The 20641-nt window shown below is 45.6% G+C and overlaps 1 protein-coding gene across 1 annotated transcript in view; it reads left to right on the top strand.

The window, feature by feature from the left end:
• The first annotated feature begins 2107 nt into the window (after positions 1 to 2107).
• Positions 2108 to 20641, top strand: part of BDH2 (3-hydroxybutyrate dehydrogenase 2) — a 32677-nt gene continuing 14143 nt past the window's right edge. Inside the window, exons 1-5 of the mRNA XM_074991990.1 lie at positions 2108 to 2155; positions 6386 to 6465; positions 9227 to 9305; positions 18143 to 18239; positions 19848 to 19956. Of these exons, the coding sequence (XP_074848091.1) occupies positions 6394 to 6465; positions 9227 to 9305; positions 18143 to 18239; positions 19848 to 19956 (357 nt within the window). The 5' untranslated portion in view covers positions 2108 to 2155; positions 6386 to 6393. The remainder of the gene's footprint in view (positions 2156 to 6385; positions 6466 to 9226; positions 9306 to 18142; positions 18240 to 19847; positions 19957 to 20641) is intronic.

Genomic DNA, 20641 nt, shown 5'->3' on the forward strand with positions numbered 1-20641 from the left:
GAAAATAGTGCATACAAAGCTACATGAAAAGGCCATTATGGAGGTTGCAAACTAGTTTCAACTTAGGTAATGCCTGTGTGATCACCCATGCAAGGGGGCTCACCCAACAGCATAACGATTCCCAAGGATGGCAGAGCTCCTTCTAGTCTGCTATGGAGTAAGACTTATTGCAAACTCCAGAGGCTCTGCATCCCATACAAGCACTGACTGTTGAATCAGGAACCCGCATCTTTGGTAAGTGCTTCACGTCGCCACAGTCCAACGCCATATTCTCTTAGTGCACATTCCATATATGGGCCACTTTGCTGTGTGGCCTTTCTCCCACGCTGATAGGTTGTATCCCAGCTAGACAAAGTTGCCTTCCTTTTCTGCCTCATTCCTAGGTCGGACGCTTGAGGATCTTATCTTTCCCTCTTTTCCCACTTGTCAGCCACCTGACTTTGAAAATCCATTTTAACATATCCCTCTGCCAATTTTACCACTGTTTCCATTGTCTCTGCTGGTTTCTCTTCACCACGGTCTTAGTGGTACCTAGGACACTGCATCAACTGCATTAACATCACATTTTCCAGGCCTGGTTCCCTATTTTGATCTCTCAGCCTCAACTGTCCATTCACCCATGCATTCCACTCTGCTCAAACACTCAGCCTTATTCCATACCTCCACCAGTTTCTCCTAAACTACTTCTAGTATCTTTCAGTGGCCATGCCTATATGGTCCAATATAGCAGCCTTTAACACACTGTAGTTCTTAGCCTGCTGCTTGCTCAATGACATGTAAACACCTTGAGCTCACGTTGGGCCCGTAATCCTTTAATCAAGCCCATACCAGTCCCAATTCCTTTGAAAATCAGTCAGAACCGCCAAGGATCATCCCCAAAGTGTATTCCCCAGAGTCCCACACTAACACCAGTGCAACATCTCCTTCTGCACAGGAGGGCTTGTCACATTCTGGATTAACTGCTGTAGCTGGATCCGTTCCTTCACAAACTTCTGGAACACCCACTGTTGTGCTTCCTGCCCTCCCAGCAGGGCTTGTCACTCTGTCTTGCTGGCTCTCTGGGAATCCAGGAGGCATCTTCTCTATCTGATTCTGTTGTTTTGCTGACAAAGCGTTATTACATATGTATTAAAACAAAAAGGAGTCCAGTTACACTTTAAAGACTAACAAAATAATTTATTAGGTGACGAGCTTTCATGGGACAGACCCACTTCTTCAGACCACAGCCATAGCAGAACAGACTCAATATTTAAGGCACAGAGAACCGAAAATAGTAATCAAGGCTATAAATATTGAGTCTGTTCTGGTATGGTTATGATCTGAAAAAATGGGTCTGTCCTATGAAAACTCATCACCTAACAAATTATTTCGTTAGTCTTTAAAGTGCTACTGGACTGCTTTTTTGTTTTGATAGTATATAGACTAGCACAGCTCTCTCTCTGTTACATATGTATTGTGTATTCTTTTCTCTTTGGGTTTCTGATGAGGGCTATACAGTCAACACAAATGATTGGGGGGAAAACATGCTCTTTGAGGGTTTGGTTTGCTGGGATTTTTTGTTTTCTTTTGTTTAGAGTAGTGTTTCTTAAACTATGTTCTGTGGAACACTGGTGTTCTGTGAACAACTCAAGTATGCTGGGAGCATTTGGGAGAATACACTGGTGGTATCTATTTTGTGTTATTAAAAACAGATACAGTGTTATTACTTCGTTGCTGTGATACCTGATTAAATTACATTTTGGTTTTGCTGTGTATGTTGCTGTTTGGGGTGTGGTGTTCTTGGCTATCTTTTTGTTGTGTGTGTTTTTTGTTTTGGTCTGACAAATTTTTTGAAGAAAATTTTCATAAAAATTGCATAAAAATACTATTGTTTGGTTTTCAGTGTTTTGTGGTCTCAAAAAGCTTAAACGCTGCTCTAGAGTAACTTGTCAGGTAATGCTTCCAAGAATCTCTTGAATGTCAATCACTTGTTTTTATATCTCAAACCTCACTAGATGGCAGCACCTCAACTTTTCATCAGGGAAAAGTACTGTCTTGAAAAGCCATTCACCAGCTGAACTACAACATCCAACATTCAATTTGAAAACCTGAACTTTGACCTGTTCAACGGGCAGTCAGGTGGTTGGTCCTGGACTTCTGCTGAGAAGATCCTAAGGTGGGTGGCTTTATTCTATCTCATCTTTCATCCTGTTTAGTTTCATCTGGAGAAAGAGAGTCAGGAAGGTTGTGATAGACTGAGCAACTGACCTGTACCTTTACACACTTACACATTCTTGTTTCACGAGTGGTTGGAACAAGGGCAGTGAGGGACATCGGGCTGGGCCCACTGACAGGGTGGGGGCAAAGGGAGTATTTGCCCTGGGGCCCAGAGCTCCAGCTGCCACCGCCAGTGGCTGAAGTTTTAGGCCTGTTTGAAATGCTGTGGCAGTGCTGTGCACCGCACCATCCGTGGCTCTGAGGGAATGGGGGGGTGGCTCATCAGAGCTGACGGGTGACTACCAGTTGTGCCTCTCTGGTCCCCGGTGGTTGTATGGGCCCATGGTGCCTCTGATCCACCTATATTCAGGAATGTGGGCCTGGCTTCACCCATGTTATGGGCTTACATTTTCAGAGCTATCCCGTCCATAGGACGGACCAGGGCAACGGCCTTGGGGACCCTCCCCCCGCATCAAGGTGATGCAGGGCCCAGGGTAACCTGGGAGGGTAGCAGGGGGTCTGGAACTGGTAGCAGTGAGTGATCCAGCCTCAGGCCACCCTGCCCCAGCCCGCCCCAGCCCCAGACCACCCAGCTCTGCCTCTACTCCTAGTCCCCGCCCCACCTCTTTCTGGTTTCCCCACTCCTTCCTCAAGCAACGCTGGGAGCCATGCTGGCAGGCTGGGGCGACGTGGGGTAGGCTGGGGCCAGGTCATTCACTGCTGCTCATCTCCCAGGACCCCCGAAGCATTGGGCCCCCCCAAACCCAATGCGCTGGGCTGGAAATAGGTGAGGCGGTATCGAAGCGCATTCAGCCTTTGGGCCTGGAGACAGGTTGTAAAATCTGGCCTGAATCAAAAGTAAAATGTCAGACTCTACTGTCAGTTTAGTTCCAAAGGAGTCTATGGTCTGCTGAGTCACCACCACACTGTTCAGGCTGCATGCTTCATTGCCATGTTGGTCCAGCCCTGTGCATTAGCCGTATTTTTTGAGCACGGTGGGGGCCTGGTTGGAGTTGGCAGGGAGCCAGAAGCCACGTTTGAATTGCGCTGGGATACTCCAGAACAGCATGCTGGTACTTCTTGCAAAGAGCTGGAACACAGAACCGCAGCCAGACTGCGTCTCCCTGCTCTGGAAGGAGAAAGGCTGGCCCATAACACATGGCAGAGGCACTAGCTCCTCACACTGCTGCCGTGGGCAGTGGATATAAGAAGGAAGGGTCTGTCTCACCTGGGTCTCTGTGCCCATTGACTCACTTTTCCTGCCCTTATTCAGACCCTGTCTGCAGGCTCTTGCAGCTGACAGCTGCACCTGGTGAGCCTTCCTGCTAAGGGCATCTAGTAAGTTAAGTGAAAAAGCCTTCCAGCCTGCCAGACCTATTACCAGAGCATTGAAGCCATTAACCAGGCATCTGCCAACCTGAGATATGAGTTGTCCATTTCTGAATTTGCTGACACAAACAGCTGTGCATTGTGGTACTGGTTACCACAACCACAACACGCAACTGTTTTTGTCAGTAAATTCAGAAACAGATAATATAGCTCTTAGGTTGGCAAATGCCTGGTTAATGGCTTCATTACCACTTTAATGGTTTCAATGAGTAACTATTACTCAGAACATGTTAATTACAAGATCTTAGTTTAAAATTTGCTTTAAAAACATGAGGCATGAGGCAGAGGTATTTTTAAGAACATCAAAAGATGTACTTAAGTGTAAGACCAGTGTTAGAGTTCCAGGCATTACATACTCAGAGCTATAAGCCCAGCCACACCACGCAACAGTGCTGAGGTCCTAAACAGAGAAGTCCAGAACTCATGGAGGTGCTGGTCACACATACCACGAGGCAGAGGAAGAATCTCTGCCCTGCTCCCCCATTACGTCAGCCTGACAGTGTTGCCAGTTCAGCATTTTGCTGCTCAACTGAGCAGCCTTATCAATCTGCTTGAGATTTATTCAAGGTTTGCCTCAATACATCACTGTGACTTTTAATCAAAGCTGTTGACTTCCTGGTGACGTTGCTGTAGCTAGCCATAGAACAGCTAAACTAGCAACACAGGAAGCTATGTGGAGGGAGAGGGTGTCAAGGGGACTTAAGGTTATGTGGGAGAGAGCAGGGGAGATACTGGAGGTTAGAAGTAGGGGGCAGGGGAGGGTATTGGGCTGAAAGCCAGAGGCAGGAAAGGGGAGATACTGGAGTATCATGGGGAGAGTGTGCTCAGGGAAGCAGAAGCGTAGGAGCTAGTGTGCTCAGGGAAGCTAGCGTAGGAGCTGGCCAGTAGGCCCTTGTGCTCTGTGTGGGGAAGCTGGGGAGGAATCTGCTCCCTGGCAGGGAGCTAAGTGCCTTGAGTGGCAATAGCTCTGAGCTGCTCCTGACTGCTGGTCCCAGAGCTTGGCTGTGGAATGCTTCCCTGGGATGTACAGTACAGCTCCTCCCCATCCCAGCTTGGAGCATCCTGTGTCTGGAGATGTAGAAGCTGGTGTGAGGGGCTCAGGCTAGGTGGAAAGTGCACGGTACAGTTAAAAGGAGAGATGGTGTCTTAGCCAGGCCCAGCCTCTGGAAGTTCCCCTTTGGCCTGGGCTACTTGCTCTAGTTTGAGAGACAGCTGCTGGGTTATCAAGCTGCCAGTACTCCTGGAATGGGCCCAGGTACATAAGGAGCAGAGGCAGCAGCCAAGGACAAGGACATGGGTGAAGCTGCTGCTTGGAGAAGCAACCTCCCTAGCCCACCTCTTCTGCTGACAAACTGTCTGAGGATCCAAGCATTTAAAGCTAAAGCTGAATATTCAGATTGTGCATCGAAGTATCTATGCAAGGGTGTCTTTTAGAGATTTGACTTTTTTTTTAAAGCAATTTTTAAACTAAGGTCCGCTAGGCATAGAAATGCACAACTGTGTTTTGTCAGTAAATTCAGGTTGGCACATGCCTGTTAAATGGTTAATTACCGTTTAGTGACTCTTAGAGGTTCGGTTTTGTGCTAAAAGATCTGGAAGGCTTTTCACTTTTAAGTTAACAGATCACCTTTGGGAGCAGCAGGGGAGGGAGCAGGGAATGAGTCACCAGTCTCTTCAGAAACGGTAAGAGTACGAAAGAGAGGTTGAGCGCTAAAACCTGGGGGGGGAGGCTTTGCTTCTGATCGCCGCCACCCATGCTCTGCCTCTGTAATATCTACTCCACTGTTAAAGTGGGTTTTACCCACAAAAGCTTATGCCCTAATACATCTGTTAGTCCCTAAAGATGCCGCAGGACTCCTCCATTGTCTCTTCAGATCAAACTAACTCAACTACCTGGAGATTCTTTGCCTGTGATACGTACAGGCAGCAGCAGAGGGCACTAGAGCTTTTTCTGCCTGCAGCATCAAATGAGCTATCTGCGAGATGAGTAGAAATCAGGCTTTTCTGGGTTTTGGATTCTCCTCAAAGTTAATAATCTGTTATACATTTACTTCAATTGAAGTAGCCTGCCTGCAACTCCCTAAAACCTGTCACTTCTCTGCCTTTCAGGATAGTATCAAATTAATCTGAAGTCCAGGTGTGTACACTCACTTGATCTCATTCATATCTACTTCTAAGGCTACCATGGGAATTTGAATACCTAATGCCTAGTAAATTCTGAGAGGCACTGGGCCTGCAAATCTCACCCAGAATCTGCCGAGCTGATGAGCATTAACTAATGATAAAATGCCTGTGATGTATTATAACAACTTCCCTTACTTGAAGGGACACTCCTGAAATGGCGGAGAGAATTAGAAGGCCTGGCATGATTGTCTCCCTCAGTTTTCAACTCTGATCTCAGATCCTGGGTCTCTTGAGAAACCATCCACAGCTCAGGCTGACTGCACATCCCACGTGATGGTGTCTGTATTTGTTGTAGTGGTCAACTGCTTGGTGTTGTAGCCCATCGTGCACTTTGATGATGACATCATGCTCTGCTAAAGGGCACTGGAGACTCAGATCAGCCTACAGGAATAAGCCAAGCCCTTGTTAAGTTTCTCATTTTATAGCCCAGTCTGTGAAATAGACATATTGAAAACTTTCTTAGCCTATGGAAGAGCAAGCCACTCTCCAGTTCTGTTCGGTGTCAGATGCTCTGAGTCACCTGTTCAGTTACTGAATGCACCTGTTTTCAATTCCCTAAAGCTCATGTTAACTCATTTCTCTTTTGAGATATGTCACAAAATTTGAATCCTTGCAGAATGCACCATGGGTCGGCTTGATGGAAAGGTAATACTGCTGTCGGCAGCAGCACAAGGGATTGGAAGAGCAACTGCTCTAGTAAGTCTGAAAGATCCATTCTTCTTTTTCTTCTTCCTAGTTCCTTGCTAGCTTTGCTATTTTGCTTTAGCCCAATGATACCCATACTGAACTACGCATTATTATCCAACTGGAAATGAAATGAGAGCAAACTCCTTCAACTTTTCCATGTGAAGCACATGAAATTATGTTCCTGCTACACCATGAGAGCTTTAGTTTCATTCTGGAAAAATTCATTCAAGAGTCATGCTGTCAAAATTCCCTGCTGCTTTATAAATAACTTCACCGGAAGATCTTCACGGCCAGGGTACAGGGACATACTGGTGTTGGCTTCAAGTCATGAGTTGCTTCTGGCTTTGAAGAGAGCTTTAGCTGTTGACAAGTATCAGAGAGGTAGCCGTGTTAGTCTGTAGCTTTGAGAACATCTGATGAAGCAGGTCTTTGCCCACAAAAGCTTATGTTCCAAAATATCTGTTAGTCTATAAGGTGCCACAAGACATTTTGTTGTTCTCTTTAGCTGTTGTTTATCTGGAAGGCCATCAGTGACTTTCATCAAACAGCTCTGCTGCTTTGTTTTGTGAAGATGATGTCCCAAGATTTAGTCTTGTACCAGTTTTGAGGTCAGACAAATTAGTAGTCTCTCAGGGTTCCCTGTGGTAACAGAACCAGGCAGAATGGGATGCACCTTGGTAATTCATCGAGAACAACAAGAAGTCCTGTGGCACCTTATAGCCTAACAGATATTTGGGAGCATAAGCTTTTGTGGGCAAAGATCTGCTTCATCAGACACATTAGTAACTAGATGCATCTGATGAAGCAGGTCTTTGCCCATGAAAGCTTACGCTCCAGAATATCTGTTAGGCTATAAGGTGCCACAGGACTTCTTGCTGTTCTCAAAGATACAGACTAACACGGCTACCTCTCTGATACTTGTTAATTCATGTAACTCAATACCCATTGATTCCGAATGTCCTATGTTGATTTACAAGAGATGACGGGAATATGCAGATCCCTAGCTGTTCACAAAAGCAACATCAAAAACTTTTGTCAGATCTTTTACCTTGAAGTTTGGCGTTGGATTTTTTTTAAATCTTTTTTTTCTGAAAACATTTAAGATGAGTGGGGGAAAGAATTGGTAAATTCTAAATGGAAAAAATGAGTTTGTTTCTCTTGGTTCCTTGTCTTGCTGACATTTCAATGTTTGGTTTGGTTGCAATTGAATTTTTTCCCACAACTTGAACATTTTTGTTTAATAAAAGTTCAGTGGAGAATTGAGAAAACAAGATGCCCAAGCTATTCTGAAAAGCAGAATGAATTTATGGGTATTTTTTACCTGAAATGTCTTTTTTTTTTTTTTTTTCTGATCTACTCTCCCCAGATGGCTTCATGTGTGGTGAACTATAGACAGGGACTAGCAAAGCTAGCATGAGCCATACAATGCAAGGTATCTAGTTGTCAGAATTTTCACAGGCTTTGCCAGGCAGTTAGTTACTAATGCCTTTGGTACTGAGGACTGCTAATCCTGTAATTTGCCTTAAAATACCCATTCACTAGGAACAGCTAATTTGCAAAGCAGATTCCTTTTCTAATTAATTTGCTTTGTAAATGTGCAACAAGCTACTGAAGGGAGGTGGTATGGCTGACCTTCTGAAGATAACACCTCAGCTGTATAGCGACTGAGGGATAACCATGCTAGCCTGTATTCTATCAAAAACTAAAAAGCAGTCATGTAGCACTTAAGACTAACAGAATAAGTTATTAGGTGATGAGCTTTTGTGGGACAGACCAGTTCTTCAGATCATAGCCACACCAGTCTGTTCTGGTACGGCAATGATCTGAAGTGTGTCTGTCCCACGAGGGCTCATCACTTAATGAATTATTCTGTTAGTCTTTAAAGTGCTACATGGCCACAGTTGTAGATATACAATTTCTGAGAATACCTAACTGCCACTTATTGGGGATAGAGCTTCTTGCTTCAGAGTCAAGATTTCAAGCCACCTGTGATCAGCAGAGGAGTGTGCTGTATAGCAGAAGTAGAACAAGTAGTTTTCTCTCAATAGACATGGGTGATTATCAGGGTTCCCTTGTAAAAGGGCTGTCTCTCAGATAGGAATAGCTATCTGATTCTGTTGGATGTAGTGAGTGGCACAGTTAAGAAAAGTTGTTCCCTGAAGTAGTGTACTCTTCAGTTCTTTGGCTGTGATACACTATGTAAAAATACTCATTTTCTATAAACTGTGGGACATATCGCAAGCTGGCATAGCTCCACTGAAGTCCTTTGTATTCCATTGATTTTTCCCCAGCTGAGGACCAGACCCAACACATTAGTGACGTACTGGCTGGTATAGGTGCTGTCCTTACTAAAGACAATGTACCAGTCTCACTCTTGTGCTGGTTCACGTAGCAGAACCCACTGCTTTAATTGGGTTCCTGGGTTAGGGCATAAGCATCATAAGTTCTGTTCCCTTCTTGCATGTATAAGCTCAGCTAGCAGCAGGGTGCTTGGATATTTAGCCAGGTGAAGATGCACACAGGGGACTGGACTAGATGACCTCCTGAGGTCCCTTCCAGTTCTAAGAGATGTGTATCTCCAATTATAAAATAATTTCTCTATGTGCGTGCATATGCGCGCACACGTGTACACACACACACGGTAAGAGACTCGCTGGCTTCAGTCAGCTCCTGTTTCAGTCCAAGAAGGAAGTCAGAAGAGAAGGCAGCCTTTTTTACCAGTAAAACTTATAATCTCTAAATGTTAATGGTTCCTTTTGTTTGTATTAAGGCTTTTGCAAAAGAAGGGGCAAAGGTCATTGCTACAGACATCAATAAGTCCAAGCTGCAAGAACTGGATGAATATGCAGGTAAAGGCTTTACAACAAACCTAAGTTCAACTCCTGTGTATTTTATAAGTCCATTGTAGAAATTTCATCAGAGGCAAATGCAGAAAAGGGCTGTAGCAACTGTAATGATAATTACTCCTTCGTGTTGGCACCTGGTCTTTTCTCTGCTTGAGCAGAATGCAGAGGCTTTGTGTTTGAGTGGCAGCATTCCATGTAATCTTCATTTCTGAAAGGAGATACCAAGCACACAGGTAACCCCATACATCTGTTTCCTGTAACTGCTGCCAATTCTCACAGTAGCATCCATTTCACTGACTTGTCAACAAAACAAAACAGCAGAAATGTAGCACTTTAAAGACTAACAAAATGATTTATTCGGCAATGAGCTTTCATGGGACAGACCCATTTCATCAGTCAGTCAGCCAGTGGCCTGGACAAGTCTAGCTACCTTGTGTCTCAGTCCTGGGACTTGAGCTTTGGGATGTTAGTGCTAAAAGCATGGCTTTCTACCCTCTGAGTGATAGAACTCACTTCATTAGGTACGTAAGAATCAAGCACACTTCTCTGCATGTCAGTTTGATCAACTAATGCGTTATTGGCAACATAGTTATTCGCTAGCATGAACTGGTGTACCTTTTAAATGTCAATTATACTGTCACTAAATCACCCCCTCTTATAGGTGTATATCTCCACTACTGATGATCACAACCACTTATCATTATACCTCAGTTAGACACAAGGCGGGGAAATCAGAAGTTTATTTTTATATCTGACATAGAAACTGTGAGTGAAATCTATCTTGTAAACTCAGTGAAACAGAATGAAAGTACCAACTGAAAGTGATCAGTAGCCCTTGCACACATCTCTGAGGCTACGTCTACACTAGCCAAAAGCTTCGAAACGGCCATGCAAATGGCCATTTCGAAGTTTACTAATGAAGCGCTGAAATACATATTCACTGCCTCATTAGCATGCGGGCGGCTGTGGCACTTCGAAATTGACGCGGCTCGTCCAGACGGGGCTCCTTTTCGAAAGGACCCCGACTACTTCGAAGTCTCCTTATTCCCATCTGCTCATAGGAATAAGGGGACTTTGAAGTAGCCAGGGTCCTTTTGAAAAGGAGCCCTGTCTGGATGAGCCGCGTGGTGGCGAGCCGTGTCAATTTCGAAGTGCCGCGGCCGCTTGCATGCTAATGAAGCGCTGAATATGTATTTCAGCGCTTCATTAATAAACTTCGAAATGGCCATTTGCATGGCCATTTCAAAGTTTTTTGGCTAGTGTAGACACGGCCTGGCACTGAGAAACAGTGTTCCCTCTAAGCTGAGTAGTTGGGCAGCTACCAAGGGAGAGTCAGGTGCTGTCCAGCTGATGAGCAAAGTGCCCACAGCTGGCAGCATGTTTCTACTAGTGGTGCCCATCTGCATGTTCCTTGGTGCACATAACAAAATTTACTCCATCCATAGGTGACCAAAAATTAGAGGGAACTTAGCTGAAACGGCCTAATAATAATCTGTTAACCAGGCTCACTGTGAACAGCCTCTGGGTGACTTGCAGTTTTCTGGGGAAGTTCCAGTTCAACCTCTGAGAATATCTTGAATTCTCAAATGGAATAGAACTACTTCGTGTCTGACACATCAGGCTGCTTGTGCTGGCAGGAACACCAGGAAGTGGATCAAAGTTCTATGCAGTCCCTACCATCTAAACCTTGGAAAAGGCACTTCAGACACATAATTTGTTAAATTCCAACTTTTCCTTTTGAAGACTGAAATTAAAATATGTCAAAGTTTGAACTTAATATATGGTTAGTCCGCCTGCCTGTCAAGAAGTCAGCTTTCTTGCTAACCCGTTTTCTAGAGAAGTTACCAGAGGTGTTTTACAACAAGTATATGCATTTGTCAGGTTAGCTTCAGGACATGCAGGTTTTTCCAGTGGAGAATTATTTGTTATCTTCCAACAGCATTTTTCCTTCCAACCAGGCTAGAATCACAGTAGGTAATAAACTTGGTGTAAATAGGTGCAGGTGATAAAACCACAAAATAACATTTTCAGCACTGTGCCCAGAAAATTAATCTTTGTGATGCAATGGGAGGAGCTAGTTGTATGAGGGCACCGAAACAGTGCGGTGATCAGCTGTGAATTTTGGGGATTTAATTTCTTCGTGCTGTTGGCATTTCTGCCAGCAGGTGGCACTCTGTGCTTTCTACCATAAGGCCTGGCTTTACTGTAAAATGTTTGGTAGTCCCAGCGATCTCCATTTTGAAATCAACTGTGTTTTCCTATGCATGTGAGAGAGACTTTTAAATCACGGGACCTCAGACAACCCCTTCAGCTCTGAAGACAGATTGATATTTTTTTTCCCCAAGATAAACATTTTTGTCCAGGTCTCTGGCTAGAATAGGTTAATTCTGCCCAGACACTGGAATTGCCTCACGCAAGTTTTTTTTTAAAAGTAACCAATCTTCCCACCACACCGTGTACATGCCTTGAGAGCTGTGGCAATGAGACATGTGTACTTCCTCTATTCCCCTTTAGCATGGTTATGACACCGCCCTCTTCACGTAACAAGGTGACTACTGACTTACACAGGTCACTTACTCATCGTTAATTAGGTGTACCAGGATGTATGTAATCCCCTTGGTTCCAAACAAAATGCTGCATGTGCTATAATCTGTAGTCTTTACGTCCTGCACAGACTTATAGTCATGATTGCTAGGTAAATGAACTGTGGCTGCTGCCAGCAGCCATTAAGGGCTGGTTGAGTCTTGCAATGGTTGCAGTTCAGTAGGGTGATGAGTGCTTTGGTGGACTGAGGTTCTCTGAAACTGGAGCTAAGTCCAACATACTCCCCTTTGGAGAAGACACCAGTGCCCCTGCTTGTGCAGTGGTTTGTCTCTTGCAATAAAATCACTGGTCTTTTCTAACTCCCTTCTTGGCTCTTGAATAGCTCTCCCTGCTACTGCTGTTCTTCTTGGAGCGTCCCTGTGGGTGCTCCATCTTAGGGATCAGGCTTGCCCTGGTGCCTCAGCGGAGATCTTGATAGCTGTTTTTCAGCTGGCCCATGCACGCATGGGCTCCAACGTGCCGTTTCACACTCTTTCTATCACGTGTGCAGCCCGGTCTCAGCCAGTTCCTCTCAACCGCCAGCGGCTGCAGAGAGAATTTCTACCTTCTCCTCAGCTCAACCGTTCTTCTTCTATCTCCCCTCTTCGGGTTTGTTAAACTGTAAAAACTCTCTATTTCATGTACGTTAAAGTTTGAAGTTTAAAGTTGGATTTTCCAAGTTGCTTGTTAAGTCAACTATCAGCTAAGCTTCATTGACAATCCCTGTGGAGCGAAGGGACTCCTTATCTTTACTAAAGTAATTCAGTCTACATTTGAAAGAACTGTGATAATCGTGCCCGGAACAGCCAGTTTTAAGAAGTGCGACTCTTTTTCCTCGGGGCAATGCCCGCCTCAGATGTTCCACAGAAGTGCCCACATAGTTCAAAGCTTACTGCACAGGCCCGGAGAGACAAGGAAATGCATCTGTGCATGATCCTGTTTGACAGGCCCTCCAGCCTCCTTCACTTGAGAGTGCTGAGCCAGCATAAGCACAGAGCACTCTTTGCTGAAGCACCCTTGCATGTGTCCTAGAGCCTCCTTGACTTGATCATTGTCTAATTTACCTAGAGGTATGACAAGTGAGGCTGAGATAGCTGCTGAAATGGTCTCTGGTGTGTTGAAAAAGGCCAAGACCAAGAAAACAGTTCCACCAATGGCACCAGTGCACAAAACGGAAATGAGTGCTAGATCGGTTCTCGACCATTCAAAGGCGGCACCAACAGCTTCCATGCCACAAAGTTCAGCACCAGAGGCCCCAGCACCGACCAAGACATCGACCTGCACAGCACCAATGCCAACGGCACTGACTCCCACAGCACCAACTCCATTGGCACCAAATGTCCTGGCACCCAGCTGTGATTCTTTGGCACCAACAGCCCTGGCACTGACTGTCTCACCATCTGCTAAGGACCTAGCTAAAAATGCAGACGCAGACCCTAAGCACATTAAGGCTAAGTCTAAGACAAAGCACTGGCACACTCCTGGGCCTTTACTGCGCTGCTTGTTGTCATCACTTGTTTTTGTTACCTCACAGATGTCCCAGGGATGGTATTCGATTCCATACTGTTCCTGCATCCTGTGTTACCTCATCGCAGATCCATGTCGCTGTCACTATTTCTAAAGCTGTGATCTCCTTCCTTGTACAAGGTCGAATCACAGAAGTGCCAGAGTAGCCGCACCTCCATATCGCCACCTCCCTCATCCAGGCACTCAGTCTTACTCTTCACACAGACATGGCTATTGGTACTGCTCCCCATACAGATGCTATTTGCCAGCAAGGCATCATCACCATCCTTGCTGTACTAGATCCCAGGACTATGAGACACATCTTCAAGAGTGAGATGAGCAGGAATGACGGGAGTCAGTCACCAAAAAGGTACTCTGTGGCGTCCTGGTCTCCCAGCCCATCTCCGGTATCTCCACCACCATCAGAGCCGCTCCCTCCATCTCAGCCACCTCAGTCTGGGGAAGAGGAGACCCACTTTTCTCCTAAGACTCTCCTCCTAGGCCGTCATCGCCAACTGATCTGTCCTCATCTTCGCCTGAAGAGGTTGTTATTCCTGGCAATACACCTCCCCCCGATGATCTCGGGGGGTTTCAGGACTTATTCCATAGGGCTGACAGCACGCAAGGTGTTAAACTGGCAGAAATCCAAGAGAAGAAACAAGGCCTGTTAAAGAACCTGAGGCCCCCTGTTTCCTCAATAATTGCTATCCTCTAGGGATAGGCCATTGTGGAAGCAGCTGACAACATATGGCAGACACTAGCCTCTGCTCCTGCTACTAACAAAAAAGTAGATAAGAAATACTGTGTCCCTTCTGCGGGTATGGACTACTTATTCACCCACCCTCAGCCGAACTCGCTGGTGGTAGAGTCCTCTCAGCAAAGAGTTAAAGCACTTCAGTACAGCCCGACCAATAAGGACTCTAAGCAGCTTGACCTCTTTGGCCACAAGATTTATTCTTCCTCTATGCTTCTGTTATGTATGGCCAATTATGCGGCACATCTGTCAAACCACAGCTTTGACAATTACTCCAAGCTAGCTTTGATAATGGAGTACTTACCTGACTCTAAGAAGCCATTGCTGAAAGCTATCGTCCAGGAAGGCTATGCTGCTTCCAGGGCAAGCATCCAGATTGCCCTTGACATGGCCAACATGGCAGTTTGATCTATGGCCACGGCTATTGTTATGAGGAGGGAATCTTGGCTTCAAACTTCAGGCGTCCCCAAAGAGCTCCGGAGTAAAGTGGAGGACATGCCCTTTGACAAACAAAAACATTTCGCCGAGTCTATGGATATGGTGCTACACTCCAGCAAGGACTCGTGTACTACACTCAGAACTCTGGGTACGTACACACCACCATTTAGACACAGGCCATTTGGGCCATATCAAAGGAGGTACTCCTAGCCGTTCCAGGGGCAGTACCAGCTGAGGCAATATGATCAGGCCAGGACTCCTCAGACACCACTGAGGAGTAGGGACAACCAGTCTCGTGGCCAACAACAGCCACAAACAAGGCAGCAAGTTTGATGGTGTTGTCAAAAGCCACATTTGCATCAAGACGATGGCCATGCCTCCTTCCCTGAAGTTGTTGCAGCACCACTTGAGACCATATCTCAATCAATAGTCCAGAGTAGCAACAGACAAATGGGTGTTGGAAATAGTGTCTTCAGGTTATGTCATCCCTCCTTGGAGCCTTCCCACCCACCACCTCACCTATCCAGTCCCTCTTCAGGGACCCCTCTCATGAGATTATGCTTCAACAAGAGGTGGATCACCTACTTGCCATCGGAGCAGTGGAACCAGTTCCAGACAAGTTCAGAGGGAGAGGCTTCTATTCACGGTACTTCCTCACCCAAAAGAAATCTGGGGGTTGGAGGCCCATTCTGGACCTTTGAAATTTAAACTGCTACCTCCGAAAACAATGCTTCAAAATGGTGACATTGACCTCCAAAATTCCTGCACTAGATCACAGGGATTGGTTTGCGGCTCTCGACCTACAAGATGCCTACTTTCATATAACTATCCATCCCACTCACAGATCATTTCTACCGTTCGTAATGGGCGAGAAAGATTTCCAGTAGCGTGTCCTGCCCTTCGGCCTTGCCACAGCTCCCAAGGTATTCTCCAAGACCCTCGCAGTGGTTGTGGCGTACCTTCAACAGCTGGACGTCATTATCTTCCCGTACCTGGACAATTGTCTTGCAAAAGGGGCATCTCAGACAGAAGTTGACACTATGATATGGGTTACGAAGGCCACCTTTCTGTCTTTGGGCCTCATCATAAACTAACAGAAATTGACCCTGGAGCCCACTCAAAGCATAGTTTATCAGTGCGAGGCTAGACTCCGTCACTGCTTGTGCATACCTTCCGCTCCAGCGTTATCATGCCATTCAAGATATCATCCACGCAGTCTCTGTGAGCCTGAAGGTGCAGATTATAGCTTGTTTGCAACTCATGAGGCACATGGCTGCCACAACTTATGTGGTTCAAAACTCAGGCCTGTGGTTTTGATGCATCCAGCATTGGATCTCGACTGTATACAGACCCACAAATCATGATCTTCACAAATGGATCATGGTGCCAAACAATGTCCTCCAGGTCTTGCGGTGGTGGACAATATCAAACAGTCTACTGGCAGGCATCCCGCTTCATCAGCCACAGCCAACCACATTCATAACGATGGATACTTCCTTACTGGGATGGGGAGCCCACCTCAAAGGCCAGTCCATACAAGGTCAATGATCCACCACAGAGATGTCTCTCCACATAAATCTATTGGAGCTCAGAGCGGTGTGCAAAGCCTGCAGGCATTTTCTGCCATGCATTCACAACATGCCTGTCAAGATACTTAAAGACAACATAGCTACGATTTACTACATCAATCACCAAGGAGGAGTGCGCTCTCAGTCTCTCTGTGCAGAGGCGATTCACCTATTTGACAGTGGTTTGACAGTGCCAAGGACATAACTCTGGCAGCTTCGTACTTGCCAGGCTCCAACAATATGAAGCAGATGCCTTGGGCAGATGCTTCACACCCGATTACAAATCGGTGATCTGCCGCGACATTCTTCTCCCTGTGTTCCAACGATGGAGATTCCTGGTCATAGACTCATTTGCTACCCATCTAAATCATCAATGCAAATGATACTGCTCCAGAGCAGGTCTGGGGCTGAACTCCCTAGGCGACACACTCATGATCAGTTGGAGGGGCCTACTATTCTACGCATTTCCCCCAACAGTGCTAATTCCCAGAGTGCTGGAGAGAGTCAACAGGGACAGAGACAAGCTCATACTAATAGCACCTGCATGGGCGCATCAGCACTGGTTCCCTGTCCTGCGCAGGATGTCGTTGCGTATGCCACAGCTCCTGCCTTGTCCCATAGATCTGTTGACTCAGAATCAAGGGGCAATTGTGCACCCACAACCTTACACTCTTCACCTCACGGCCTGGCTCATTGCTGATCTGACACTGCCGAGTGCTTTCGGAGGACTGAGAGGCTAACGGTGTCTATAGCCTGTTGCTCTAAAGGCAAAGCAATATCTTCACTGGGACTCTCTAACCTTAACATGTCCTGCATCATGACTTGCTACTCTCTGTGGGGGCACGTCTTTACCATGCCAACTAAAGGCACACTCGACCAGAGCGATGGCAGTGTCGACGGCGTTCTTCAGAGGAGTCCCCATTCACAACGTCTGCAGGGCGGAGACCTGGGCATCCTACGACACATTTGTCAGGCACTATGCTGTCTACTGACTGAGGATACCTCGTTGTCCACAGTGGTGCTGTCTGTCCTGGACAAAACTTGAATCCAGTACCCGCCTCCTTGTTTGTTTGCGGGGAGCACTGCTTCTCAGTCACCAAAGGTGCAGCACCCACAGGGACACTTGAAGAAGAAAAATTAGTTACCTTTATGCAGTAACAATGATTCTTCAAGATATGTCCGTGTGGATGGTCCACCACTCACCCTTCCTCCCCACTTCAGATTCTTCTCTGTGCTTTTCTGTTTCAGATTCAAATCTGTTTTGAGGAACTGTCTGAGACTGGACCATGCATGTGATAGAGTGCAAAACAGCGCATCAGGGCCCTCACGTGCTCGGTCCCTCTGAAAACAGCTATCAAGATCTCCGAGCTGCAGCACCAGGGCAAGCCTGACACCTAAGATGGAGCACCCACAGGAACACATCTCAAAGAATCATCGTTACTGCATGAAGGTGAGTAATTTCTTTTTATAGCAGTTCAGTATTGGGACAATTTAGCCAAACAGAATAGCTTTTATGTGGTGGGGGTATAAGGCTATGTTACCAAAGAGGTGTACATGTTATGGTCTGATAGGCCAGGTCTACACTAGACCTTGAATTCAATTGTAGATAAGTTGATTCCAGCTATGCAACTGCTGTAGCTGGAATTGCATATCTACAATAGACTTATCTGGCCATCCTCACTGAGGGAGGTCAGCAGGAGAAACTCTCCTGTCAGCCTCCCATACATCTCATGAGATGGAAGAGTACAGGGCTCGACTGTTGATCTCTGACCGTTCGATTTCATGCATCCCCACTAGGTGCACAAAATCAAACCCCAGAAGATCAACTGTGAGCGATTCAATCATCTGGGCAGTGAAGACATACCCGTAGTCAGAACTGCTCAGCGTCTGCAAACTCCAGCCGATATCAGCGGGAACTGCAGGTGCACAGCACATCTGAAAATTACTTTTTAACAAACAGAAGGAAAGCAAAACCATTTTTGTTTTTTCAGGCATTCAAACACGTCTGCTGGATGTCACCAGCAGGGAACAAATAGAAAAGCTGGCCAATGACATTGAAAAGGTTGATGTCCTCTGTAACATTGCTGGGTAAATAGCTTAATTGTTTAATTTCTCTGCTTCTTACAATGTTTATTCCCCAAAGGTTCTTCATTTGATTGTATGTATATCCTGTCCTTTTTTCAAATATTTTTTTCTTTTATCTGCATAACAAAAATCTTCCATCACAACTGGCCTCTTGGAGGGTAAGCTAAGTAGACAAGCCATTGACTCAATGGCTCTGGAGATAGCATTAACTTCTCACCATGGGTGGCAGACTCTTGGGGGAAGTTTGTGCAGTAAACCCTTGATTTTTACAGACCCTGATGTAGCACACTTTGGGAACAACTGACATCATCTTGTTGTTCCTGAAGTCCGCTGGGATCCATAAAATCACGACCCCCCCCCGCCCAAAAAAATAAAAAGGTAAGAGACTTACCACTGCTGCAGCCTGGAGAAGCTGCAACCTCCTCCACCATAGCTGCCACAAACTCCTCCCACCAGGGGTGGGATACATACACGGGCAGACTAGCACTCATGTACATGCCCCACCCTTGGTGGGAGAAGTGCATGGCGGCTCCAGCAGCAGTCTTTCAAGCCGCATGTGGTGCCTTAAGCCATGTCCAGTGGGGCCCCATAGCTCTTCCAGCAGTGGTGACTCTGGTGAGTAGGAGGGGTTTTCTTGGTTTTGTTTTAGGGGAAGTACAGGGGGCTGGGGCTGGGGGAGACTGGCAGGGGTAGCTGGGCAGAAAACCCTTGTATTTAACAGATTTTGGGAATAGTGGAATCCCTCCCCACCATTACTCCATTAAATCAAGGGTTTACTCTAATTCTGTCTGTGTTATTCCTGCTCTTCAGACAGAGGTCTTGAGGTTCCAGGGCTTTCTTACAAGAACCTTTCATCCCCACCTCCGAATATGTAGATGAAAAAGCTTCTATTTTCTCTAGTGCTGTAGAGCTTACATAAAGGGTTTTTTTAACTTGAAATGGATACATCTAAATAAAAATATCTTCAGGGGGTTGAACCTCTCTAATCCTGCACCCTCAGAACCAGACTGGTGCTGAACATGAGAATTTGCTGAACCACAGGAATTCAGTATCGTCTAGCAGCATCACCAACCCTTGAACTGCTTACTGGGCTCTTAGAAGACATTTGGGGTAAATTATAACAGCACAGACCACTGAGAGCCAGGTCTGCTGTCTGTAAACAAACTGTATAGGACCATAGGGAACTTGGCCACACCCATGATAAGCAGACATCTACCTACTAAAATCATGGTGGACTACAGATGTTGCTGGACAAGAGAGTGCCAGATTAGAGAGGTTCAGCCTGTATTAGTGCTCACTGAAATTTTTCAAATGTTAATTTGGATCAATAATTTTAACGAATCATTTCAAGGACACCCTTTTTAATGACTAATTCTGTGTATTACCAAATTTTTATCAAGGCGTATAGTGGCTTATTGTGACTATCTTGAACTACATCTTCTAATTCCAGGAAGTTAGTGCAATCTGAACTTTGCATTATAACCTCTGAAAAGAGTCTTGTCCAACCTTTCTTGCCTGGTGGGATAGTTACTACAGAAAAGCAGGACTAAAAATATAACGTATGTGTAGGACACACAAAATAATTGGTTGCTTTTTGTGCACTTGATCCAGTTTTGTCCATCATGGAACCATTCTGGAGTGTGAGGATACAGACTGGAACTTCACTATGAACCTCAATGTCCGCAGCATGTATCTAATGATCAAGACATTCCTTCCAAAGGTCAAGTTCTGTCTACCATGCTTCTTAGTGTAAAAGACATTGCAGTGTGTGCATGGGGGGTGGAAGGAGAGTTTACACAGTTTTAGTTAGTATTTTGAACCATTCAAATGCATTGCAGTAAAAGCACATGGTAAAGCAATACTTGACAATGTGCCCACTGGCAATAAGGCTACAACACCTCTATAAAAATACTGGGAAAAATTCAGATGTAATTGTGATTTCTTCCCCAGACGCATGACAGGAAGTTACCTTACAGAGTTGTCACCACTGGTATTGAACAACACACTACTTACATAAGTCAGCATTCATCCTATTAGTGAATTCGCTCACCTGCGCAATTATATCATAACTTGATGACTAATGGGTATCACTTATTTCTCATTAATGAGTTGTACAAGACTATCATGGTACTCTTGGTTCTAGATAAAATGCTGTATGGCTGATGTAATAACCACATTCTGGGCTGGATTCCTGGGCCACAGGCTGAGGTATTTCCTAGGATCAAACCGGAAGGCCACAGTAGCCTGAGAATGGGTGTCACCAAGGAGAACAGGATGTGCGCTGTGGTGGTTATGATACAGAAATACAATTTCATTTCCTGGTTTCTACAAACGCTTACTTCCAGCGACAATTGTGCTAATTAAAATGGCCTGCATAGTCATAACTTGCTATCGATTTGGAGTAT

The sequence above is a fragment of the Carettochelys insculpta genome, chromosome 4 (genome assembly GCF_033958435.1).
Source record: "Carettochelys insculpta isolate YL-2023 chromosome 4, ASM3395843v1, whole genome shotgun sequence".
NCBI classification, from domain to species: Eukaryota; Metazoa; Chordata; order Testudines; family Carettochelyidae; genus Carettochelys; species Carettochelys insculpta.